The following is a 27,247-nucleotide window of genomic DNA, read 5'->3' on the forward strand; positions in this document are numbered from 1 at the left end:
TGTTTCCCCAGGGTTTCATCTGCATTTTTATAATATAATTGAGTCTAAAGGACAATGAGACAAATAGGAAAACAGTGCAAGAAAGGAATATTTCTTTGAGAAATATTTCTTCAAGAATTTATTCCAGAATTATCTGGGAAATTTGTAACAAGAAATTTCTGTCTTCATAGTTGGAGTATTTGTTATGACACACTGATTATGGTGACAGCATTCATCATAAAGACATGCAGTCTTGCAGTATTGCTTTGGAATATATGGTGTAGATTTCAAGTACTCATGATAGGTTTTCAAAGTAAATTAAATTTTCTTTCTCTGCTTCTCCAAAATGTTACATCTATTCATGTTATTTTTATTAGTATCTTTTTTGTTTTGCCATATACAAGTGAACAACTTCTGCAGTGGTCTTTAATATCTGATTAAAATATTAACATCTCTATTTATATTGTATAGAAATCTAAAATACAATTTAGGAGAAGCAATGTCCCTAAAGACAATACAATCAAAAGCCTTTCCTTTTAAATTTACCAGTTTAATGTAAATCTTAAAAAAGAAAAGGCAACATTCTTGCAGAGAGAATATTTTTGGAGTTTTATTTATGATTCTCTCACTCAATAAAGAATCCCTGCACTTTGATTCATCCACTTTTGTATGGAGTCAAATTAAATTTTAGCCTTGTGCTAGTATTTAAATTAAAGCAAAACAATATTTAATATATTCTTTGTTCTCTGCAGATTTGTATGAAGATCTGAGACTCTCTTCCCTCATTCTATTATTATTGAAGGCTTAAGTTAACACATTATAATAAAAACTGTGATCTGTTTGATCAGATCAAAACAAGACACTTTGGAGGAATGTCACACTTGCTCTCAACATTCCACCCTGGTGAAAGGTAACAAGAAGCCTGTCATTTAGGAGAAAAAAAAACCAAAACCAAACAACACCTCTTGATTGGTTTTAAGTGGCAAAAAATGATGACAAGAGTAAAGGAAATAGGACCCTAACTGGGAATAAGGGTGAGCCATTTGGGGTTTGCAGAGAGGTAGCGCAGGGAAGAAGAAAGGACTCATTATAAGTTGCCCTTTCATGCCAAAATGCCAAGCTGCCCTTTCAGTAGCAGCTGGAGACTTACAGCTACTGTAACCTAGTTTTTGTTGTGCAGTAAAATGTTCAATATTCCACTGTTGGTTTATTTTCAGGGAGAATGTGTTAAAAGTGCTGTTGAATCACAAAGTGCAGTTGATAAAATAGCAACTGGGAAGTGGGAGGCTAGGCAATAATGACCTTTCTTTTTGTATTGCTTCTTTTTGCTTTTGCTTAAAAAAACCCCACAACAGACACAAATATAATTATTTGTATTTAAAGCAATATTATCTTGTTTTGACATCCATTTCCTCTTAATCACTTTAAAAAAATATTTTTAAAGGTGGCTACATCAGAAGTTTTGCCTTTCTTCCACAACCAGAGAATTAAAAGATAAAAAGAATGAAAAGAAATTTAAATGCACTCAAACAGCTATAAAACACCTCAGGGTATACCTTATTAGTAGCCTAATGTGTTGAAAGCACTTTCTCCATTTGGTTGTCTTGCTTCATAAGGTGCCATAAAGAGCAAGTGCATTCAAGTAGTGCACAGCTTATATTTGCCTGTGGAACAGAATGGAGTCAGAGGAAGAGGCAGAGGTGTGGGTTAGAAGAGAGGGATTCCAGCCATTCCAGGAGAGGTTTAAGAGGTTAGAGCAAATAAAACCAGAGAGGCAAAACAACAAATGATCACTAAGCTGCAGAGGAAATGAGCCCCAAAGTGCCATTGGACTTGCCATTTCTCTGTTAACAGAAGGTATTCTGAAACTCTGTGACAAGTTCTTTATCTCCTAAAAATACCTGGGTAGTTAAGTGGCAAACACCTGTGGGGGAAGTCTGAAATGTCTGAAGTTATAGCTGTGTTGATCACATATGTGGGCACCAACATGACTGCAAGGTTCTGTTGGTTCTTCTCACCATTTTTTTTTTATTTCAGAGAATGAGATAATTACATCCAAAACTTGTTTCAGGCTGTCATTGAGGTCATGAAGTCAGGCTTGAAAAACTGAGGATGAAGTACCTTGTTTCATTCTCATTTCCTAGTGCATGGTACTCTCTGACTTACTGAACTGAAAAACTATAAATTTCCTTTGAGAATTAGTACCTTTTTGAACAGTTCATAATGAGTGTATGAAGGTTTCCGCTTTTCTCCTTTTTTTCTAATTGTTTACAAATTTCTTGACAATTTTGCCATCTATGAAAAGGCATTTGCCTAATGATATTAATCAGGAACTCTAGTACAAAGGAAATCAAAGGAAATTTTTCTTTACTGCATTTATGAAATCACTTGATACAGGTTTTGCCTATAAAAATTGTATGAAACAACTTTTTATTGCTCCATCTCTTTCTGAAATAAAGCCTGCAATCCTTTTCTATTTGAAATAATGTCTCAGAAGCTATTAATCACAAATATTTGACAAATATTAAAATAGTTATACGTTTTTATATTTGATGCATGTAATCATGTAATTCTTATTCCCCAATTTTGCTGTTTTTATGAGCCAATTACCAGTTATGTTTGGGTAGTTTGTCAAGAGAGCACTTTATGTGCTAAAGATTAAATAACAGGATCCTGAATTCTACTTTTATATGAGAACTCCTGTGATAGGAAAGACAGTCACTAATTTTTAGACACACAGAACAGAGAAATCATAAAATACTGCTGGGAAGAAGGCAACCAGGCAGTTAAAGAATGCCTGTCCTAACCTGTGACTACTTAATAGTTCAGTTCATAAAATACAACATAAAATGCAACTGGAGGATAATTTGATTTGTGTTAATACTTACACTTGCTTTTAGCTGTATTGGCAGAAAGGTAGTGTAAGGTCAATGCAGATACACAATTCAGCGTGATAATTATCCACGTGATAATTACATGATAATTTCAATTGTATTCATAAGGCTACTTCTTAAAAGTTAGAAGGAAAACCTTATTTATTTTTCTAATTACTAATAGATATTTTACTTCTCTTCCAGTGTAATGCATTGAAATCACACAAACAGTAAAAAGTGTCCTTTTAGCCCACTGTTCCCATTATACACTGACCATTCAAATAATAGATCACGTTGTTCAGAGGTAGATTTAAAGTTGTACAACAAATCTATGTAGGTGTGATATATTTGCATGTTTCATTAGTTTTCTGCTTGTACAGATGACAAGTCTTGATAAAAAACCAAAGTAAAATAGTATCTGTCCAAATTCCAAAAGTGTTTATTAGTCTGTTGGTGAACAAACAACACAAGTTTATGGCTGTTTACTCCAGGGAAAGAGCTGTTACCTGCCTAGCAGAAAATATTGTTTTCACTGTGTTTATTTCCTAAAGCAATTTTGTAAAGTAATAAAAAGGATGAAAAACTTCCTGTGGTGTGTCAACATGCTGGCACTTCTCACATAATTCAGTCGATTTAACATTGTTAAAGGAGTTTCAGCAGTTCTTCTCTAGTACCTGATTGCCAAAGAACTAGACTTCTCTTTTTATAACTACTTTCTACTTTAGCTGAATTAAGTAATGTGACAGAAATGGTAGCTGTTTGTTCCTAAAAAGCAAGATCCTCTCCACCCACTCTCCCAATATAATAAAGGGATATTAAAAATATTTAAGAGTTGAAGGAAGTGAACTCATCCTCCTACCATAGGCAGTTACTTCTATCCCATTAACTATATAAAGACTGCAGATATCTCCAGAGGGTAATTCCATCTCCTTGAATTAAATACTTACCTCTCTCACTTCTAACAGGAAATGGCAAGAGGGTACTTTAGCATAATAACCTACAGGTTGGTAGAGTCACCCTGACATGAGAGACAGGAGCTCTCTGTGCTGCTCAGCCTGCAGCCTGATGCCATCTGCCTCACTGCTGGCCAAAGGATCTCCGGGGACAGCACAGGGCTGAGGCTGTGCTTCTCCTTCCAGAGGCTCTTCTCTGTGCTGTCCATAGAGCTACACGTAAAATTCTTGCCAATGCTGTTGGCAGGGGGCTCGTCCATACTGTCTGGTGGGATTAATCCAGCAGGAATATTGCTTAATTGAAGCAGATAAATACTTACCTCCTGCAGCCTAAGTACTGTAGCTCCCATATTCCTGGGTGGCTGCTCTGGTATTACCTACCATGACCAAATAGGACACTTTACTCCCTATGCTACAGAGTAGATTTTATTTTTGCAGATTTTTAACCTAACAGTTCTCTGATTTTATAAACAGTGCAGTCCCATGAACAGTTGTTTTAGCACAACCGAAAGGCTGGGTACGTAGTGTGGATATACAAGCAGGATGAGAAAAGTCCACATACATTTCTGCAGCCAAGTTTCCCATGAAAGAGAAAGATCAACAAAAATAGGCTGATGTAGATGTCTTTAACTTAGCAGCTGGGGATTTTCTGTATTTTTGAATGTTGTAGTCAGATAAGCCTTCTTTACCCCTTTCCCTTCTTCTGTAGTTGTTTGCAATGCCCTGAAATTCTAAAATCTAATGAGAATGTCTCTCAAGTTTTGAGAAGAAATTAAAATCCATGCTTCTTGAGATTCTCTCATCTCATAGGAAGTGTTCCACACCATTTTGGAGCATTTAGACTACTTAACTTGTGGAATAATTTGTGTGAAAAAAACAGCTTCGGGGAAGTCAGATTGATGGAAAATGTTTTGGTCTGCATTAGCAATGGACTCATTCATTGCTGAAAATAAAGGGTGTAAATAAAACTATTTGTTGCTTTTCTTTTCCTCTTTGCATTCCCATTTATTGTGGCTGCTGTTTTCCCTTCCCAGGTGCAGATGTACCTGGGGAAAATGATAATCTTTTTTTAGCATTATTATTGCATAGGGAACAAGTTTTACTGGGTGATTCTAAATATATATTTGTTTAATATTTTTTCACTCAAATACCAGACTACAGCAGCTGTGTAGATTTAGACAAACTCCTAGTGTCCATTGCTCTGCCTTACTATTTTGTTCAGAAAGGAAAAAATGTTTCTCTTCTAATATATGCATTATGAAAAAGATAAACTGATGGTTCCCATTCATTGAGAAGGAGGGAGGTAATCAAAACATTGTGCAAGCAAAATGATTGAATAATCTAAACTCTCTCTACAAAGTAAAAAAGGAACATAAAATTTAATCCTCAAAACCTTTAGTAAGGTGCATTTTATGGGTAAATGTCCACAGAATTGTGACTATCATTTTAATGAGGACCATTCACAAAGAAATGTTCTGCCAAAGAGACAAAAAGACCTGACATTCAGATACCTGTTCTACTGTTTCAGATCCCATTTGTATTAATGTTATTAGTGACTTCCATGAAGTGTTCTGAGGGGTGTTGAAATGAGGTTTTTTGAGATGCTCCAGATATCTGCAAAGAAAGTCATAAAGTTTTTTATTACAAGAGGAGTCATGGAAATGCAACTGCAAATATGAAACAAATCAAATATGAAACAAACAAATATGAAGGGCCTTTGCTTTATATTTATTAAATTGAATACAAGTGACCAATGACTACAGCGATGTTTGGGCTTCCACCTGTACATATTTTTATGTGATGAAGATGTTACAGGGAGTGAATATATTACTTTAACCAATTATTTTGTTCTATGCCCGGCAAAAAAACCACAGGTGGCTTCTCAAGCTTATATTTAAATTGTATGTGCATTCCATTTAAATGTTTTTCTCATTTTGAAACTGTAGCAATAATAATTTGAAAGTTTTTTTTTTTTTTTTTTTACATCATAGAATGTTTCACAAGAAGAAATGTGTCCTTAGGCTAACATTCTTTTCCAGTTACTCTTTAAATAATTGATAAATCACAGTGTGTATGCATGTTTGATATCAGAATTATTTCCTTTTGCACCAGATTAACATAAATGTATCTTTATATTGCTGTATAAACATAAATTGTATTTTAAAATATTATAGCAAGCCAAATCCTAAGAGGCTGTTGACAAGCTGTTTTAAACAGATTATTTTTAAAGTTATGTACTTAACGAGATAGTCAGTGTACCTCTCCAGACTATTTAGCAATGTATGTCTGCACCTTAATTAAGCTAACTACTCTTGCTGCAGCAGTATGGCTATTAGCTCATTCATTTACCAAACAGTAACCATAAACAGCACTTTCATCTCAAAACTATAATAAGCAGCAGTCAGGAAAACAGAGTATGCAATTTGAATTAAAGAAAGAGTATTCCCTGTTGTTCAAATAGCAACTAGAACTCTAGAAAATCCAGGCTTGCAGACAGCTCTACCAGTAAAATAATTTTCCATTTACATAGCTGGATAGATTGCATGCCAAATGTAGCTTAAAGTAATTATAGCTATCTGACCTCTATTTTGTCTTCTGATCCAAAACCCACTTCCCTTTACCTTTGTAAGTTCATAGACCAAACAAAAATAAATCACATCTTATTTGTTTTATGCTTACATTTTTTTAAAGCCATAGAAACAGACTCATGGAAACTTCCTACTTACTCCTGGTTATAATACCACTCAGTCTTTACAGTGGGGTGACTTAGGGGGCAGTTTGCATCTTGATGAGGTCAGCAGCAAATAAAAAAGAAACCAACTTGCCTCATCCCTGGTCTGTGTAGCTTCATTGGCCAGGTTGGGTTTATGTTGTTAAACTACAACTCTGATGCATGCTTTTTTTCCTTTTGATTTGAATAGACAACTCTTTAGCTCCAGAAATGTTACCTTTTCAGCATAAAAAAAGACTGCTTTTTTTTTTTCCATATTTACATCTTCTATCCCAGGCATTAGAAGATTGTGAAAGTTCATATTAATAAAGGGATTATTTTCAATAGTGCAAATCTTTTCATCAGTCTTTTATCAGCTTCTTACTAGCTCTTTGTATTCTTTGTCTCTCTCTCTGTGTTTACTCCTGTTATTTCATTTGTATTGCATGTTGAGCACAAGGGAGTCTACCAATACAGTGTTACCAGTGCTAAATAACTTCTTTTAAATTTTCACATATGAATACTTTTATAATCAAAACTCACTAGATAGCCATATTTTATGTAAGATGCATATTCTACTTATCCACTGGAAAAAAAAGGAAGTGTCATGGCTAAATTATTAACTCTTTAGTATCCCAAAACAGAGGAAATAAGTGTCACAGTAGAATTTGTAACTAAGAGTGGGCTTGGGAAATATCCCTTGTCTACATAGAACCAGAAATATGATAGGACAACATGAGATCTCCTCAGCTGGCAGGCAGCAAGAGTGCAAATAGTTTTGATATGTACCATTAATAACAGAGAGGAGAAGAAAAGGGTTGATTGACTCCATTTTGAAAAGAAAATTATTGGCAGACAGTGACAAGAAAGGAAAGATATTGAAGGTTCTTTTTGATCAGAATTTACTCAAAAGGTCAGTTGTAAACAGGTGATTGTCACCGTTGATAAGTGCGACACAATCTTGAATAAAATCAGATCATCTTAGATACCAGAGAGAGGTATACATTAGTGAAAAGCATTTTAGATATATGCATTCCAAGTACATCCTCATTACATTACTTAAAACCTTCAAGAGACTAAGCCTCTCTTCTAAATCCATTTGCTATGAACTGGAAGTTTCTAGATGAAATAAATAGCAGTAAAGTAGAAGTTATAAATTTTGTGTGGCACAGAACAACCAGTGCATATGGTTTCAGAGTAAAAACTCTCTTCATATAGCTTTATTTCATTGCTGGTTTTGTTCAGTTGTGACCAGCTCGAAACTAAATCTTTTGCAAATTTTGTGTGTTAACATCCACCTAATTACTGCTAGGAACAGTTAGTAGTCATGCTGAAAGACTAATTCTGTATTTGATGAAATTGCTGCCTTCACACATCTTTGGGATTCTCTTCTGTGGCTTTGAGCATATGCTCTCACATCAGTATATGCTTTATGAATAGGCATGATACTAATCAGATATTCAGTTGCTTTGTTCAGTTCCAATTTCTAAAAATTACAGACCATTTATATATATATTACTATTTAAAGTGTTTTTATAATAATGTCAAATTTATGCAGTTAATTCTCTCATTGTGACAATACATATTAATGTAACCTCGTATAATTTTACTTATTACGCAGCATCTGTTTTTGTTAGAGCTTAACATATGCATTTCACTTGCAAATTATAGCTTTTATGTTCTACTTATGCCATTGTCTTCATTATACCTTTGTTGAATAATTTGTTTCCTGATTTTTATTTTAACTATAGTGCTGGAGTAATTTTCTCAGTAAGTGTGTGCGTGCTCTTTTCTTTCAGGAAAGATAATGTCCATAATAGACAACTGAAATTTCACTAAAGTAATGGGAGAAGACATTGTGGGGGGAAAAAGAAAGAAAATTTTTTTAATTGATTCCAGTAATTTAAGTGTCATAAGGACAATTCTTCCTTTGATATCGCTTTTAATGTTGGAACTTAGAGAACTGTACACATCTTGGTATCTTGAAAATGTGGGATAGTATTACTTGTATTTATTACCTTATGACATTATAGAATCTTAGAATATCAGGTTGAAAGGGGACATCGAGGATGGTCTGATCCAGTCTTTCTTGGTAAAGGTACAGTCTATACAAAATGCCCAGAACCCCATTCAGGTGAATCTTAAAAGTATCCAAAGCTGGGGAATCCACTGCTTCCCTGGGGAGGTTATTCCAATGACTGATTGTTCTTATTGTCAAAAATTTTTCTCTTGTGTTAAATTGGAATCTCCCGGCGAGTATCTTGTACTTATTACCCCTGTGTTTTCCCTGTGACTCCTTGTGAAAAGGAAGTCTCCATCTTTGTAATCACCTTTTAAATACTGGTGCATGGTAATAAGGTCTCCCCTAACCCCTCTATTTTCAAGGCTGAACAATCCCAGTTCTTTTAGGCTTCCTTATATGGCAGGCTTCCCAGTCTTTTGATTGTCTTTGTGGCCCTTCTGTGACTCTCTCTAAATCATGTTTGAACTACAAGAAATACTGATAGAGCAAAAATCTATACTTTTGACTTAACAATCTCCTTTACTGCTGCAATGCAATTAGACAGGGAGTTGCTGTTCTGAAATCTGTCCAAAATGCACACTTAAGTAAAAGTCATCTATAAATTTGCTTGTAACATCCCTAATGCCTGTCTTAGCCATTCTTAATGCCAATAAATAGTTTATGAGAGGTTTGAGAAAATCCCGTTGATCTTAACTATTATACGGCTTCCTATTTAAGGATTAGAAGACTGTATCCAAAGCAGGAAAAATATGCCATCTATTACTAGTGTCAGCTTAACAATATTGTTAAAATTAAATTGTCCTCTAACACACGTCTCAAAGAAGAATGAAAAAAAAGTCTGAGATGAAAGTGAATTCATTTGTGCAAAAATCTTTACCTTACTCTTTTTTCTCCCTTGAGAAAATCTTCTACTGCTTGGCCTACCTTTCATCCATGGTTCCACTGACACACAGCTCTTTACACTTGCATTTGACCATATTGATCAGTATTTGAGCATTTCTTTTCAGAAATACCAGAAGATATTTGAGAAAACCCATATTTACAGAGATTTTTGCATACTATTTTTTAATGAATTCTTAGTCATGAGGTCAAATTGGAGATCAATAGAGAGTACTGTATTCCTTAGAAGGGAATGAAATTCAAGACTTTTTAAGCTAAGGCTCAGCAGCTTGTTAAGAGAAGGAAGGTTAAGGAGAGTCCAATCTTTCCTATTTATGGCAATCTGGAAGCTTTATTGCAAAAGAGTTTCTCATTAAAAGTCAGCTCAGGGTATAACTGAATACAGTGCTAGAGTCAGTCTGATTAATCTGAATAGAGAGCAGAGTGATATCAGGAGGAGGGGCAGGGTGTATTTTATAAATATGAGGATATGACTTTTAACTATACAAGCACTACAAAATAATTTTGTAGTGTTTCAAGTGAAATTTAAAATGATCAGTTATACAGATGAATAGGGAGCTTCCAGCAAAAACAGGTACTGAAAAACTCTGGTGTTTATAATGATCTTATATATGAAATTTCTTTTTCTTTTGTAATATAAAATTTAGCAATTGTGTTGATACCATATTTATTATCATGTGAACCTAATTCTCAACCCCTATTTCATCTTATGTCAAGAAAATGATCTAATTAATGTAATAACAAGTGATTTTTTAGTTTACAAGAAGTTGATCTGGTCCTGTGAGACAAATAGTCTCATAAATATTGCTGTTATTCCTGAGAGCTTCAAGAGAATAGAATTGTGTAATTCTTTTACATAGAAGAAGTGAAATGTGACATAACACAACAAAGACAAGATGTTTCTATAATTTTATTTTTAATCCACTCAAACTAAAGTAAATGAATGGGTTGATTATGAAGTGATGGAAGATATAATACCTGTAAAGACTAAAGAAAACCTCTTTAGCTTTGTTGCCTCAGGTAAAGGTATTTGTTTGTTCTACTGGCAACTGGCAAATTTAATGAATTTTGACATCAGGAATTAATTTAGACTGGTATGCTGTGGTGTAAGTATTAAATGTATTTTAAAAATCACTAGCTACATTTCTATTAGGTTCTATCAAGGCAGTTAATTGTCTCCTTTTATGTACAATTGTGATGGTATAAAATTCCTCATTTCTTCTGTTATTTTACTACCCCTTTTGTCATATTAAATTCTGGACTATGAACTGCAAATGTTATTATCTGTACAAAATTGAGGAATCCTGAAACAATGCAAACATGGCAAACTGTTAGCTCTTCATGAGCAAGATCAGTAGATTGTCTATGGACTGAGGGCAGGGGAACAAAATATGTTTAGTTGCAGTCTTCAACAAACTGCTTTATTCTACTTCAGTCCAGTCAGAATGAAAAGACTAGGCTGGAAAGAGGGACCTATAAGGAAAGGACCCATTTGACTCAGTAAAGAAGTGGCTCAAACGCTGTGGATAGGACTTTTAGGGGGAAGGAATAAAAGGAGAGTAATGACCTTCATTTAGCAAACATAAAATATACAGAGTAAACTTCTGATGAAAATGTTGGTTGGGTTGTGATGTATTTTTCTTCCAGTACTTGCTAACAGTTCAGTTGGAAACTAGGTGGGAACCACAAGTATTGATGTCTAAATCCAAATCTTAAACTGAATTTGTAGGAGTTATGGTTTGCAGTTCCCTTCCCAAAGAAGGCTGAGGAAGATGCTTCAGCTGTAACGTATGTGCTGGTGAAATCTCTAAAGAAGTAGTTAGAGAAATTGCAAAGGAAAGCTGTCAGAGAGGGTGAAATCTGGAATGGGGGTGTGGAGAAGGTGATTGGTAACAAGTCAGGAAGATCTACAATAGCACCTACTGTGATTGAGAAAAACCTAGCTAACAAGACATTTCAACTCACAGATTTTCTTCATAGGGAAATTATCCCTCCTCAGGCAGCGATGCATTAAAATGCTGCCCACAGGAGCTGAAGTTTCAAGCCTAATGACAGAGTAGATTAAAAATAAAATAGAAGCCTGGCAAGCTGGAAAAGTTGTGAGATTAAGGATCATTTTTCCCATGAGGAAATGTTGTATTGGTTGGTCATGAGTGACTCACTCCTGTGTGTGATGAAAACTGCTCTAGTGTCTGGACCTAATGTTGTGGGAAGTCTTCTGTCTACCAGGAACTTAAATCTGAGGGATGTAGCCAAAGCCATCTAGTCAAATGACAATTACCTGGGACTGCTCCTTCATGCAGGCATGACTCATTTCTGTGTCACTCTAAGCAGATAAAAAGTGGCTGCAAGACTTTTGGAGGAAGGCTGAGGGGATCAGAGCTGTTGTAATGCTCTAGTCAGCTCTCCTGGTCATTCAGGAAAAATGTGTGTCATTCAGTGCTCATATGCAAAAGTAGCCTACCAAAATAAGCTCTGGCCTCTTTGACAATAGCATGAACTTGGAAGATAATACAGGGTGAAATGGAACTGGCTTTGCCTGAAGAAAAAAATAATGTTTCAACTTAAGAAAAACTACACAAAGGGCAAGCAGTTTGTTCTTTGGGTCTGTGATGGATTACATGAGAAGCAATGGGATTAAACTGCAACTGGAAAGAGTCTGGTTCAATATAAGGAGAACTTCCAATGCTAAGTAGAGGTTTATTTGCTAATAGATTGACTTATGAGACATTAAGAGACTCATCATGGCAGGACTATACAAATGGGTTCGACAAACAGCTTTAATCAACTGAATTGCTTTTCACCAACTGTTGCTGTTCTTTTATATTACATAGAATGAACAAATTCATATCAATTCATATCTTGCAACCTGCATTCAGAAATACTAGGATAAGATAAACTGTGGATACTATTAAAAGTTTTTCCCCTATCATTCTGTGAAAAACTCTGAAAGAAAAATAGTATATACTGGGTATTATATTGTCTAAATGTTAAGTTTAATGAAATGGTAAGTGAAATGTAAAATTGAAGTTGGCTTATCTATAATATTTAATTGCCTTGAAAAATCAAGAGCTAATGAAATCTGATATTTTACACCAGGAGAGACATATAGATCAATTTTTAATAGTTTAATTTAACAGTTTAAGTCTGGTTTCTGCTGGAAAAATGACATGGCTTCCTTGCTCTGTAGTAATAAGTAACACCAGCTTTTTTACCTCTTAGTGTGATTGATACTGCAGTAATCATACTCCAGTGAGCAACTACTATTATGATATAAGCCACAATTACTCAGTTGCATTTCATTATCTGAAGCAATGATTGTGGTGTCTCCTTCTGGGTCAGGTTTTTTTCATACCTTTTCAATTCTTGTTCACAGTCCTTCTAATAAGTCTTCAGTACAGAGACTAATGTTTCTTACTTTCAGATGGGACCCTAATAGCTTCTTCAGGCACTGGATTTAATTTGTTTTCAGTGTCTCTAATAGTATGCATGTTGCTGTTGGTATTTTATTTATGGAGATTCACTGTTATAAAACTCTTTGTAGCACAAGTATCTTCTTTAAAGAGGCACAATAGAAATATTGTCATTAAGGTGACATTTGGTTTTAAGAATGGCTGTTAAATATTGCAGGATTAAGTGATGCCATTTATCTGTCAAGTAAAAAAAAAGCACAATGCTTTTTAAAAAAGAAAATTTTAATTGGAGTAAAATTAATTGCAGTCCTATTGTTGGAACCTCACAGATGTTTGAAGAGTAGGTTTTGTGGTTTTGTCCTTAGGGCTCCCATTATTCTTCCATGTAATAGGCATAAATCTGGTATTTCTTTCTGATATCCATCCATTACTTCTGTGCTTGTGCTGTTCAATGTATTACTGAATCTCTTTGAGTGAGAAAGAAAAAGGTTTAATAATATGCAGGTTTGTGATCACATTTCAGATGGCCATTTGTGCTTTGATAGCACTTTTACATGTCCTAAATTACTAACAACTCTCAATATATAAATATTTTCTTTCAAAAGCTCAACACCTCTCTTAGGAATGATTTGTATTCATCTCCTTCTGTTTTTGGAGGTGCATTCCTGAGTTTTAGTAGCTATATTTTTTTGTCCCCAAAACTATTTATCAAATACCTGTATTTATTGGAACTCACCAAAATATGGAAGCTTTCTGCTTCTTTTGTACAGCTGGCCAATAAAGGCAGTCAGTAGGATTTAAAAGGAAGCTTGTTCAGTTCTGCTTTCCAAATGTGATCTCAAGATTATCTCAGGCCTCTCTTCTTCTACTCCTATATAGAATTAAAATGGAACATTTTAGTTTCCATATGGATTAAGATGATTCATGAGAACTGTTAAATTGTACCAGAATAAAGATCCATTTAGTCCTGTATCTGGTAATAACAAAAGAATAGTTATATTTCATTTTGTCTTTCCAGCCATCTGCTACTTTAGGACTTCTTCAGACAGCTGATTAGGGACTTCCTGAATAATGTCTACTGTGTCCTCATTGTCTATAAACTTTACAAATATTTCATAATTTTTTTTTAATTTTTTGACTCGCAAGAGAGATTTTATAACATTGATTATATAAGCTGAAACATATCATCTTGGTTCTCACTTTTGTTCTCATCTAGGAGCTGTAGTGAGGATGACTCAGCCTGCAGGTATCTATAGGAACAGACTGGAAAGCAGAGGTCATGCTTGTGCTTATGCATTATTCAGTGTTGAATCAAGCCTCTCCTCTATGTAACTGTTCATACATTCTGGAGTTTTTCCCTTTCTTCCTTCAAGGAAGTTGATGCTGAGTTCCTTCAGGCTGAGTGTGTTTCCAATCCACTGTGTCTAGTCTTGACAAAAATCCAACTAGGACATGAAAATGCTAGGAATGATGGAAGTAATCCTAATCTTTTATCCTTTGAACCATTCAGCTGGTTAAATATGATCAACACATGACAGAGAATGGTGCCATCACTGGTAGGTCAAGAGGCAGATGTGAATTAAATACTTCCTGTGCTCCCATATTTTCCAGAACATATTGACTGATCATTTTGCATAACTTAGCTTATACGGATTTTTAGTGTGAATTCTAAAATCTACTGCAGCTTGCAAAACCAGCACCAAGAATTGCTATATTTGTTCTACAGGCAATTATACATATATTTGAATGCATTCACCAATATATGATGTATTTTGTGGGGGCTGTTGCATGCTTCTTTCAAATCTTCTTTGATTCTTTCAAAGCACATAAACTCTTGTACAACAAAATTTCACAATCTTGCCACAACTTACCTATCCCATTGAGTAAATAAAAACCTAGCAAGGACAGAAAGTAAGACTAGCTGACTAGTAATTTGAAGTGTTATGTACTCTTTCTTATCCATTAACATAAGATTATCACAGCACGGACTCATGGTTTTTTCCGAATTTTAATGATCTGGCTTCCTCTTTGAAATCACTTAACATCCCAATAGCACAAACTGTATTGTTGCTTGTCTTCATCTCTATGCATGAGATGAAGAACTATGTAATGAATTTATGTTCTTCTCAAGCTATTCTATTTTAATAACCTGCTAATGAATGTGAGTCAGCAGTTGTGTAGTGCAAACAATTGATAGAGAAGGTTAGAGAGTCTAAATTGTTTGGGGAAATCCATAAAAATGGCTAGCATAAATTAAAAAAATAAAAGGTTCTTTTAAATTGGAAAATGACTGTGACCTGCAAAATTATATGATATCTACAGACTGCAAGAAAATGAGAGATCAAATAATATGTGAAATTGTGGGGAGTATCTTATTTACTGCCTAAGTCAGCAAAAGGCTGAGCAGGCACTGGTGCCCACTTGTTTCATATGTTGCCTTAGCTGTTCCCCTAGGTACTCCAGTGGAATGGTCTCTGTCAGGATCTCTGTCCTAACAACTAACACCTACTCTCTTATTCTTTCTTCTGGAGGACTGGATGTATTACCTGAATCTTAATTGTCTATTAATCATCTTTCCCATTATCCTTTTAGAAGTTTGAGTCTAATTTACAGTATGGTTTATAATGAAATAGGATCGAAGGAAGTGTGGTACACATAGAGTTTTCAAACATCTGATTGCTTCTATTTAATTTTTTAAGGGTTCGAGAAACCTGAAATCTCTTGATCCTACTACTTTTAAGAGTACTTGGTTCTTATTGAAAGATACATTTCCTCATCATCTCATGGGCATCCTGTGATTAAATTGGAATAGCAAATTTCATTAATATAAATAGGTAAGAAAGGGAAAAAAAACCCTAATAAATAGTAGCTTTCAAACTGCACTTTAAAATCCTCATATGGAAACTGAAAATAAATATTTCTGCTGTGCTATGGGCCCGAAGAAGTTCTGAAATGGTATCTCTCAGAGGAGTGAACGATTCAGTTCAGCTTTAACTGAATGTGAAAATTTAAAACTGAGCTTTTATGAGCTTAATCAGCTGCATTTCAGAAGAGGGCAACAATAATAGGCTACAATTAATGGGAAAAGATAATAGTATGGAACAGTATTCTGTATTACTGCTTCTCTGGCACAAAGACTTTTAAATAATAAAAACTAAAAAGCCCAAACATTTGCAATCATTGTGCACACCTGAAGCCAAGGCTTGCTCATTTGTGTTCCTGCTGAGAAGTGCTGTGTTCCATGTTCTTGTTTGTTTCCTCTTCAGAGCAGGCACAGCCATCACTGTGAAAATATCCATCTGTGGTTGCACTATCTAGTGCATAAAAATGACTGAATTTGGCCATGGGACATTTTTCATTATGTTCCACTTCAAATCATCTCCCTGCCCAGTATTCTTCATGTCTGTGATGTCCAAACATACATACTGTGAGATGAATTTTTGGAACATATCTAGTAAAACGTATTTGTACCATTAACAATCAGTTATATTTTGAACCAATCTTCTTTGATAGCTCTCACTAAAATATATTCTTCCCATCCCTGAAAGTTTTCAAAGCCAGAGCTCTGGGTGGAGCTCTGAACAATCTGGTCTAGAGGTGTTCCTGACCATGGTAGAGGGTTGGAACTAGATGATCTTTAATGCTCCCTCCAATCTAAACCATTCTATGTTTCTATGATACCATTATTGGTCTTGTATTAGCAGCGCTTATCTCTTTCCTTGTCAGATGCAAGATACTGCAGAGACCTTATTTCTGACTCCTTCCTCCTCCTTCCACCTTGAATTGATCATTAATTCCCAAATTACTCTCGCTATGGTGTTCTTAGATTTTTTTTCCTCCTAATTTGCATTCATGGAAATTGAATCAGAATAGAATATCATCCCTCAGCACCTGTTTGTTTGTGCTTGAAGCAGAAGCAGGTAGTTCTTGCTAACTCCAAATCAGCCTACATTGTCTTTGCCTTCAGACAAGAGTCTGTTTTCTAGCTTCTTCTTCTGTCTCCTTTTGTGCCATTTTGATTTTTAATTGCTCCGCACAAACACATCTTTCTAAATAATATTCTCAGAACGCCTCTGTTTTTTAGTATAGTATCTGCTGGTGTGTTTTATTTAGAAATATTACATTCATGTATATACATGCAGAGTATTGTACTGATGAAAACAAATTTTATTTAATTGCATTAGTTACATAGTTCTGTGTGCTATGATTGTACTTAATAACACATAGTAGTATTACAATGGGTTCAATAAAGTTGGAAGACTGAAGCAACATTTCTCTTTTAGATAACCAGTAAAGTAATTGAAGATTTTTTTCTCTTTTTTTAATTTCTGGAAAATGTTTACTTTTAGGTTTTAATTACCAAATAATTTAGGTCTGGAAATTAAATTTTACTTAATATACATTGTAACAGGCTGGGAAGAACGTATGTGTGCTGCCTAATTGTTGAACTTTTTTATTCTGTAATGTTCAATAGTGATGCACATGAATGATAAGCATTTAGGTGTTCCTAAAATTAATCATACTTAACAATTTTTAGTTTCAGGTAGATTTGAACAACTATAATACAGTTTTGAAGTTTCTGTAAAAGAATTAAAAATAATGCATTTCAAGAAATCACCTTATTACCTGAAAGATAAACATAGTTGTTTTAGTTAATCAAAATAACAGCAGTTAAAACAACCATGTAATGTAGGTGCTTAGATTGTACTTTAGAAAATGAGCTGGAAATTTTTGAATGAGAAAATTATGTTTCAAGTATGTATTTACATTTTAGAAGAACATTAACAGCACACAATGCACCTAATGTACTTTATTAAAAAAATGCAGTCTCTATGTTTGAAGTAAATAAAAACACTCCTAAATTATTTGATATATAACTGTAACTTGCCACTAAGTAAATATTTACAGTATTTTGTTTAGAAAAGTAAAATTTCTTTTTCTTAACATTGTACTTTCAAGACTTAAAATTTTCAGGCTATTAGCTGTAGTCTTTACTTAGATTAAAATACATGGTTTTCACAAGGACTTTAATAGTTTCTACTAACACAAATAGGAATTTATCATGCTGGAGTAATTAATATTTGATTCAGGAATAAATCCCAGAAGTCTTCAAGTATTTTTTAGGTCAAAAAATGTGGGTTTTATCTGCTTTTTATTTTAAAAAATCACATTAGATAGTTGGTATCTTGTATGGATTTATTTTATACTATTTCTTTGTCTTTTGAATGACCTTGTTCCTCTAATGCTTCTCCTTAACTAGCATTGAAGAAAGAAGGAAGGGTAGAAATGTTCTTCTGACACTTTTGATGGAGGATACATTTGAAAACCAACTGAAATTGTGTGCCAGCATGTTCCTGACAGTGGGAATTATCCTTTCATAGCAAAATTGTGGGATGCCAGTGACACTTGCTCAGTATTTGCATGAGGAATTCAAAGAGCTTGTGACTGCAGCCTGGTTCTGAAGTCTGCAAAACACATTGCCACTCACATCTCTGCATGTATTTGTTTAGGGACAATATTGTAAACACTGGGGGAAATTCAGTGGTGATTCTTCTTTTCTTCTAAAAAGATGTTGCAGGTTGGTTGAAGCAGTTTTATGTTATATAGTGGTTTCAGGGCTTTCCAGATCATTCAGTTACATTCCATATAGAGACCTAGTTGACAATGTCTTCAATTTAAATATGTTTTTATTCTAGGTATTAGGTATCTGTTATGATGTACTAGGTTTTAGATTTACTAGGTTGTCAAAAGCTTTCAGAGCTTATGCTTAAAAACTAACATTTTTCTTCTAGTAATGGTAGGAATGGGTATGTTCTACACATAATTCTCTTTGTATTGGACACTCGTGTCAGAAAGCTGGCAATGTTTGTTCAGAGGGAGTCCATGAACTGCAGGGCTAAACAGAAACTCATCAGGAATTAGGTGTCTCATCCTGGTTTTCTTGTTACTTTTCACCTAGGGATATTGTTGAATGTTTTAAGAAAAAATTACTTGAACAATTATCAGAACTGATTTTGCATACTTGATTTTGCACCTAGGATAAAAGGGTAGAATAAATGATGTTTCCAAAGTTGTTCCAACCCAAATGTTCATCATTCCTTAAGGAAAGGAACTTGCTTAGAGATTGATGACTTTGGTGGTTGGCAGTAAGTTGCTCTGAAATAATTTTATTTAGAGTTAAATATTCTAGTTGATTTTATATCTTCTAATAAGAAGAAAAAAAAAAGAAAATTACATTGTGTTTCAGAATTTAGAAATAATTTTGTGTGTATGCACCTCTTCTGGGATCTAAACAGCAAAATGAACCACAGTAACCACAGAAATATCCCATTGTTCAAATGAGCTTGCCAAAGATTTCAGTTCCTTTACTGCAGGAGATTTTATTTTCTTTTTTGCAAGCATAATTTAGACAGGAGAATCTAATATATGTATCTAAAATCCAGTTTTTGGGGTTTTTTTGTTTTGTTTTTCATCCTAGTGACTGAGTATTAATCTATTTCTTTATTCATTTTTATAGATTAAAAAAATCAACAGGAATTTTCCCGTAAACCAGCAGGTAAGAAAAAGAACATTTGAGCTTTTTAAACTTATAATTCTAATTCTCACTTGAACTATCTTTATTTTTTTGTGGTAGCTGTTCATTATCCTACCTGAAGAATTCTCATTAGATTTTCTTTAGAGAGTACCTTGGTGTTTTTACTTTCTCAACTCAAAGGGAATTGGAGTGTTTCACCAAAGTAAGAACATATCTAATCTTTTCAAATTAACCTATTTGATGCAGGTGTATATTCTTTTCTTCAGATTGTGTTTTACCAATTTTACTATAAAAGAGAACTGTTATCATTATCCTTTACAGAATTAACCAGAATAAATAAATGTTTCAAAATTCTGAAAATGTATGGGTTTTTTTTTTGGCCTATTGACAAATTCAGTCATAAAAAATTAATATTTGCACAACTATTTAAACAGAATATGAATAAAAATTACCAAAGTAAAACTCAGTACACTGAACAGTTAAGTATGTATATGTTGTGTATGACAACTATTAATTATATAAATGATAATTTCCACACAAAGAAACGTGGTAAGAGGAAACAGAGCAACCTGATTCATAAGAAGGAAAAAATTGCTTCCTCATACAAGGAGAGAAATATGTATAGGACTGAGCTGTAAAGTCACCTTCAAGAGGAGAGATTTGAGGAAGAAAAGTGCTTTCACCTCCCTTACACCAAGTCTTCAGTTAGTGAACATATTTCTCAGTTCCCTTTCTCTGGTCCAACTTTATATATATGGAATTGCAATGAGTGTAACTCAAAGGCAGGAGATACTTCTATTTTGTTTTCTGTTTTCTTCATGGGAACATGCACAAATGTAAAAACTTTAAGAAAATAATATAATACCACTAATACTAACAATAATAACAACTATATGGGTAAGTATAAATGAAGCTACAATAGATGAAGTTAGCATTTGCATTTGGGAATTTTCATAATAGTTTGTGTAACATCAGATGCAGAGAGTGCAAAGATATGCTCCTATCTCAAAAGAAGGAATAAGATATTGCCTAATGAACAAAAAGCAGTTAATTGGTTCCATTTTCACTGTTATGGTTCACCCTGAACTTACCTCTTTGATTTTATTACTGTAAAAAATAAAGACAAAAAGTATATAAACAACAGTTAAAATGTTCCACCACTCTAACATATAATTTAGGGATCTCTGCTGTTTTTGCGCCCTTGGCACATGGGGTCAACAAGGCATTTTATTCTTCATTAGAACTCCTGTGGAAAGCAAAAATATCTTTCCTGGCTTGAAAAGATTTTTGGCCATGATCTTTGTCAGGACAGCCTGCAATTATAATGCATTCACCTCTCATCAGCACCGATCATTATACTCCAAAGGAATTACTGTGGAGCACTTCAAGAAACTCAGTCAAAAGGTCAAACTGGAAAGGGAGGCTGATTTGATTAGCAGCGAGACTGGTAGGGTCTTGTTGCCTGTCAAATACTGGAGAAGAAAAAGGTTTACTTATCTGTGGATGTCTCAAATTTTAGGGAACATTGAATTCAAAACCAGATTTCCTTTTTGGCTTACCTTATGTAGAGAGGGTTGTAGTTTTTTATCATAAAGGAAGTTAGGCAAAATCTAATTTAATTGAAATGACCTAATTTTAATGAAATGCTTAAATAATATTTTTGAGTAGAGTCAGAAAAGGCTACACAGATGTAAGGTTAATTTCTGTCTTCATGTGCAGCAAGTATCAACATGGTATGCAGAGAAGAAACAGGACTCTTTACTTGTTATATCAACACATCATTTATCTAAAAATTAAAATACCATCTCAAATAGTCTTGCCATCTTGATTTTTTTTAAAATAAAATAAATTCTTTTCTAAGCAGTTAAACAGCTAATTTTAACTTCTTCCTACAAGCACATAATGAACTTGAAAGGTGTCTTCATCCAGTTATACTTTTTAAAAAAAAAAAGTTGTATCTATTTAATTTCACTTAACAAATACCCACAGCTTTTTTTTAATGAGCACTGGCAGGGTAATTGAAGGTTTTTTCACTTAGAATTTATATATATATATATATATATATATATATATATATATATATATATATGTGGATTTTAATTAGTTAAGTAAAAAGGGAAGACAGTTGTCAAACTAGAGTCAAGGAAACAACCCTCAGGATTCCTTAATGAAAATATTCTTGATATGGAGAAGACAATAGGAGCACAGACAGACATATTAGCATTACAACGAGGAAACAAATGTACCTGAAAAGGTGTGTAAGATGCTGTAACTCCAGAAGTGTTATCCAAACATCTCAATGTTGCAGCAAGTTAAAAAGATGAAAGAAAAAGTAATTAGAAAAGACTTGTTGACTGTCCATAATGTGGCAGCTTTCCTTTAATGCAGTAATTGTGAAAGTAGATTTGTCTGGAAAATCATTAGAAAGATAAGATCTATTAATTAAAATTTAAGGATCAAAGGTGATGGGTATTGATAAGAAGGTGGTAGTTATTTGGACAGCATGAAACAATAAGAAGTTCTCAGAATGGTGGTAGTACATTTAATAGTGATGGAAAGATGGTGCAAAAAGTCCTGGACCCCACAGACAAAAAAAAATTGAAGAGGATTGTGGGGCAAAAGGGAAATAAAGCTCCCCCTCTCTGAGTTGACAGTGATGAAAAGAACACTTGAAATGGTAAAAAATAGAAAATTAGTTGTGTTTTCTATATTGGAACTGCATGCATTGGATGTAAATAGTAACACTTAAGAGTATAATAGCAAGTAGTTGAGAAAAAAATTTATTTTGGACTCAAAATATACCAAATATTTCAAATATGCACTAAGAAATATGATGTTGTCAACAAAATTTCCATAAATTCAGAGAAAAAATTATATAGAACTCCTAGCAGAGAGGCAGAAAGACTGGAATATTTCAAGGCTCGAGCCAGAGGCTTCTCTAGTTGATCAGCCAAGATGAGAGTGGAAACATGGGCATGTTTCCTTTTCTTGGAACTCCTGACCTCTGTTGAGCTGTTACACTGATTACAGCAAATGTCAGATCCTGGGAGAGCCATCATTAGGCAGGTGAGTTTTGAAAGGCAGCATCAACTCCCTGCTAGATCTTTCCAAATGACAGGTAGTAAACTGTGGTGGTGTAATGACAACAAGCACTGCCCATTCCTTTTCAATTCCCAGTCTTTTCATAGTCCACAATGAATTTGCAAATGTGCTGATCTTGGCTGAAAATTGACTTGATAGCATCTAAAGAAATGAAAATTAGGCAATCCTTATAAAGCCTTCTGATCCTTTTCAGTGTGAGAAACCAAATGCAGCCTCCAGCTAGTAGAGATTTTACTACGTTTTATAACTCTCATTTTCTATTTGGGATTCATTGTGATTTGGCTTTTACTGGTTGCCATGCCAGGAGGATGAATTGGCAACATCTGGCTTAGGTACACAGTGGAATTCAAGTTTAGATAGAAATCTTAGTCAGGCTGCAGTTCACCTCTTCCTCTCCCTACATGAACAAGTAAAATGTTCATAAACTGCAGCTGGGAAAGTCAGAACTTTCTGGCTCTCATTTCACTCCGCAAGGCAGTGGTACAAAGCAGACATCGCACGTGGCAAATTCGGGGAGTAGATTTTTCATTTCATTGATTATTGTTACATTCACATACATGTTCACAAATGTAAGAAATAGACGCTTCTCTACTGCATGGGCAACAGTCAAATCCCAAGGTTTCACATGAAACAGATAAAAGCATCATGGCAGAGGAGTGTATTTTAAACTTCCTTTTCCTATGTTGTATGTCTCATCTCTGTTAGGATGAGTATAAAGGGTATGACCCTCCACCTTTCATATGCTGAATTCACCAAAAAAAGTATAATGGGGAAGAATGCTATAATCCTTTTTTTTTGAGCACTATTTCTTTTTTTTCCACAAGTAGCATGAGACTTTTTGAAATACTTCTATCTACAGAAGATAGGAATTTTTCATTAAATAGTTTTAACTTTTAAGGATAATGTGTCCCTCTAGAATGTTACTGCTTTATGGGAAAAGAACTGGTAGCTGGTCTGTTCAAAGTGGACAGTTAATAATGAGAATCATGTGAGAATCATAAAGAGTGTTTAACTGTGTTTAACTCAGTTTTAAAACAAGATCATGGCATAATGAACTGATGCCACTAAGGCCAGAAACTGGGGTATCATTGTGTGTGTCAGATTCCACAGTCAAGAACCCTGTTTTGCAGATAATATTTTACATTCTTGATGGCCAAGAATGGGGTGATGGGATACATCTGATGTCATTCAAAAATGTACATGGTTATACCCATTTCCTTTTACTTCCTATAAAATGTAATAAAAAGAGCTATACACATCTGCACCAGATCAGCTGTGTTGCATCACCTCATATTCTGCTTCAGTAGGGCGTTTGTTGTCCAGATTTATTAAAGTTCTACAGCAAGAACAATCTCATTTAAAATCAATTCTAAAAGTCTGACTCGGTGAGTTTATTTAATAAAGCCTAACTTATATTTACCATATAAAGGTGAGTACACACAAATATCATGGTGACTGTCTTGCCTGTCAATCAAGCCAGTGTTCTTTGCTTAGAGACACAACACATAGAGATGTGTTGCATCTCTATTGCTTCTGAAAAGGTGAATTCCATTGCTCAGGTGAATTGATAGGACTGATGGGACAACATATATTCTATAGATAAACACCTGTATGAAATAAAACACATACCTTTCTTTTTTAAATTACTAATTGCAGAGTAATAGGCTCCATTGCTGTTGTATTGGTATTTTTAAAATGCAGTGATTAAGCAGAGAGTTCTGAAATATGACATGTCCTCAAAAGAAAACAAGTCTGTTCTAGAAGTTCATTAAGACCAGTCCCTTTTTTCCCTTCTCCTTAGTATATTCTTTTTTTCTGTTTTTTTCCTTCCTAATTTTGCATGTCTGTTGAATTAATTATTTTCCAATATTCTGTTCTGTGGTACCTCAGAGTAGCCATCCTGCAGCTCTTGACTGACAGTTGCTGAACTTTCAGATGAAATGATACATCTGCTCTGTCACCATCTGTTGTCACAGTAAGGATTTGATCAGGTTTATTTTGAAGGAAAATCTCTGGAATGAAGCTTCTATTGTTAAATGATTATAGAAACACACAGGGGAAGCTGAGTTCTTGCTGTTAAATTAAGCAGAAGTACGCAATAGGGTGTAAATTGTGTTGGGCTAATTCCCTGCCATTGTCAGTCATTTGTGGCACTCAGCATGGATTATTGCTGCATAACATATACCCTTGAAAGGCTTATGTTGCTTATTGATATTTAATTGAACTTTCTGTAAAATAAACTGAATATCTCGATCTATATATATATCTATCTATATCAAAAAGTTTCAGTGCTTGACATGAAATATTTTTCCCTGAGCAGTTTCTGTAATTGTTTTAGATGCTTCTGAGGCAGTCTTTGTTATAAAAACTTTGCTTCCTGTGGCCAATAAAAGATTTTTCTTCCTTATACATTGTAGTTTAGAATAGCTTCTGAAGTTCAGGGCATAAAAATTTTTAGAAGGGCAATACACATGGTAGGTTGTTAAAGACTTTAAGCTGAGGAAACCATGTTGACTTTTGAGAGGAAGGTCAGACAGCTTCCTGAAGCTAGTTGATTACCTGATGAGCTAGATAAAATTCATGTTGTGAGTCACTTGATGCAGTTATTGGATAGCAATGCTTCTGTCCTAGGGCTGCATACCTTATAGCTCATGAGAGGATGAAAGTAAATGGGACACCTGCTGGAAATTTAGATGATACAAAAGAGTGATTAGATCAAGTTCTTATTTAAATCTCAAAATGTAAGTCTCAAGCTGTGCATCAAATACTTTCTTCATGTCCAGGAAATTCAACTTTGCCTCAAGTGGAATTTCATCCTCATTTACATATTTTTCTCATTTATTTTCTTGTATTTTTTTTTCTAGTACTAACTCATCTAACTCATTAGTGTTACAAGTATAAGCTTTTTTTTCCTCCCACCTGCAATCTTAATATCTCTCTCTGAAAATTCCTTTCAGTAAGAATAGGTTTTCTTGACCAAATTCAATGACCACATCTGTGCTGGCTGTATATTCATACTTTAGTCAATACAGGGGTGAATGTACTGTATCTCCACTAAAGGTTTAAATAGGGCAGGTGAATGAGGGGGTTCTAAATGCCTTGCTCCATTGTAGACCTTTCAAAGTGAGTGAAACAAACAGACATGTCCCACAGTTACACAATAAATTGATAAGTAGATAAAAAATTGTTACTTACTTTTGGGTTTGAGAAGACGAGTTACTAGTTATTGTACATTGGTGCTCTAAACAAATAAGCAGATAAATATAAATAAATAAATACATGTGAAGTAAAAATTTATATATTTATGCCTATTTAGGGGTGATAGCTGTGGCTTGAATGCATTTAACTGTGAAGTGGACAACCTGATCCACTGTTTCTGAGATTAAGGTACTCTTACTAGGTCCTTCACCTTCTACTTACACACTTGGGTGTGAATTCAGGCTCATTCTGATCCCACAGGTCTTGTGTGTCTTTCTGTATAGTGCCATAGCTTCAAAAGGAGTCATATACCTCAACTGTTTGGTCAGTGGCTAGGTTAGAAGATGAAAGACACAGGTCTGACAGACTGACTTTGTGAATGCTGTAATTTCTATGTTACAATAATAGGAGCTTTCCCTTCAGCTGCTACCTTTTGCAACAGGATGATCTTAACATCCTAATAAAACTTGATCCTGTCTGAATGCATCCCAAGGTGATCTGAATCAGAATGCCATAGCAGATGTACTCAAAGGAATAATTTCTTCCTGTTTTGTCATAACATGAACAAATACTTGTTCTCCTCAGAAGCTTAATTCTGTATCTATGGTGAGGTCAGACAGTGAGAAACCACTTAGTTTAAATAACAATCAAAGGCATTGATTTTATTGCATCATTTTACCCCATCTTCTATTTATATGCATGACACGAGTAAATCCCACTTTAAACATATTTGGATCTGATACATTGCCATTTACCCAAGAAATGGGATATGTAACATAATGGGACAGTGGAAGGGGATGCCTTCAATTTAAAGGACAGATTTTCTGCAGGATTTGGATATTTAAGATATCTAAAACTGGAAATAAGTAGCAAACATTAAACCAAGAAAGGACCTTTTATTCTACTAGATGAATGTTTCCATTTTTTTTCATGTATCTTTTGGTTGGATGGGATAGCTACTATCCAAACAGGCCAACAAAGCAGCGGGACAGGAAGCAACTTTCAGCATTCTTGATTGGAAATAGATGCCTTAATGATGCATATGTCCTGTAGAAGTTCCTGAAAAATGGTAACAAAGAGAGAAAATAAGGAAAAGTGGGAAACAGTCACTGTCTTGAGCCTGTCTGAGTTCAAGAAGCTTTTGGACAATGGTTATGATACTATTCTTAGGTGTGTTCTGTGCAGGGCTAGGAATTGGACTGAATCATCCTGGTGGGTTCTTTCCAAATCAGCATATTCCATGATATCCACAAAATAAATAGGTCTTTCTTTTCTTTTTTTTTTTTCTTTTTTTCCCCCCAGTTATACTTGGAAAGATTAAGTATAGGTGAAACTTTTTTTCCTCTAGCCTGACCTTAAATTAGGAATTGTTAATATCTGTAGCTTATAGATATGAATTTGTTCTGTCTGATCAGATTGTAATTTTCATTGGAGGCTGAGGCTAGAAATAAAAATGTTGTGATGCTTTATTGTAATGTCTGTTTTATTGCCTCAAGTGAGTGTAAAAGTTCCCAGGAAAAACATTAATTTTAGTATACTAGAAGGAAGGTGTTCAGTAAGC

At 34.4% G+C, this 27,247-nt stretch overlaps 1 protein-coding gene across 4 annotated transcripts in view; it reads left to right on the forward strand.

Annotated features, from left to right (window-relative positions):
• The window catches only part of SNTG1 (syntrophin gamma 1), a 319,739-nt gene that overhangs the window by 229,095 nt on the left and 63,397 nt on the right, over window positions 1-27,247 (forward strand). For all 4 annotated transcript variants that reach the window (XM_071419263.1, XM_071419276.1, XM_071419285.1 and 1 more), the window contains one exon: window positions 19,369-19,407. In XM_071419263.1, coding sequence (XP_071275364.1) covers window positions 19,369-19,407 — 39 coding nt within the window. The remainder of the gene's footprint in view (window positions 1-19,368; window positions 19,408-27,247) is intronic.

This window comes from Agelaius tricolor, unplaced genomic scaffold (genome assembly GCF_023055355.1).
Source record: "Agelaius tricolor isolate 1412-34295 unplaced genomic scaffold, bAgeTri1.0.p SCAF_2, whole genome shotgun sequence".
Taxonomy (NCBI): domain Eukaryota; kingdom Metazoa; phylum Chordata; class Aves; order Passeriformes; family Icteridae; genus Agelaius; species Agelaius tricolor.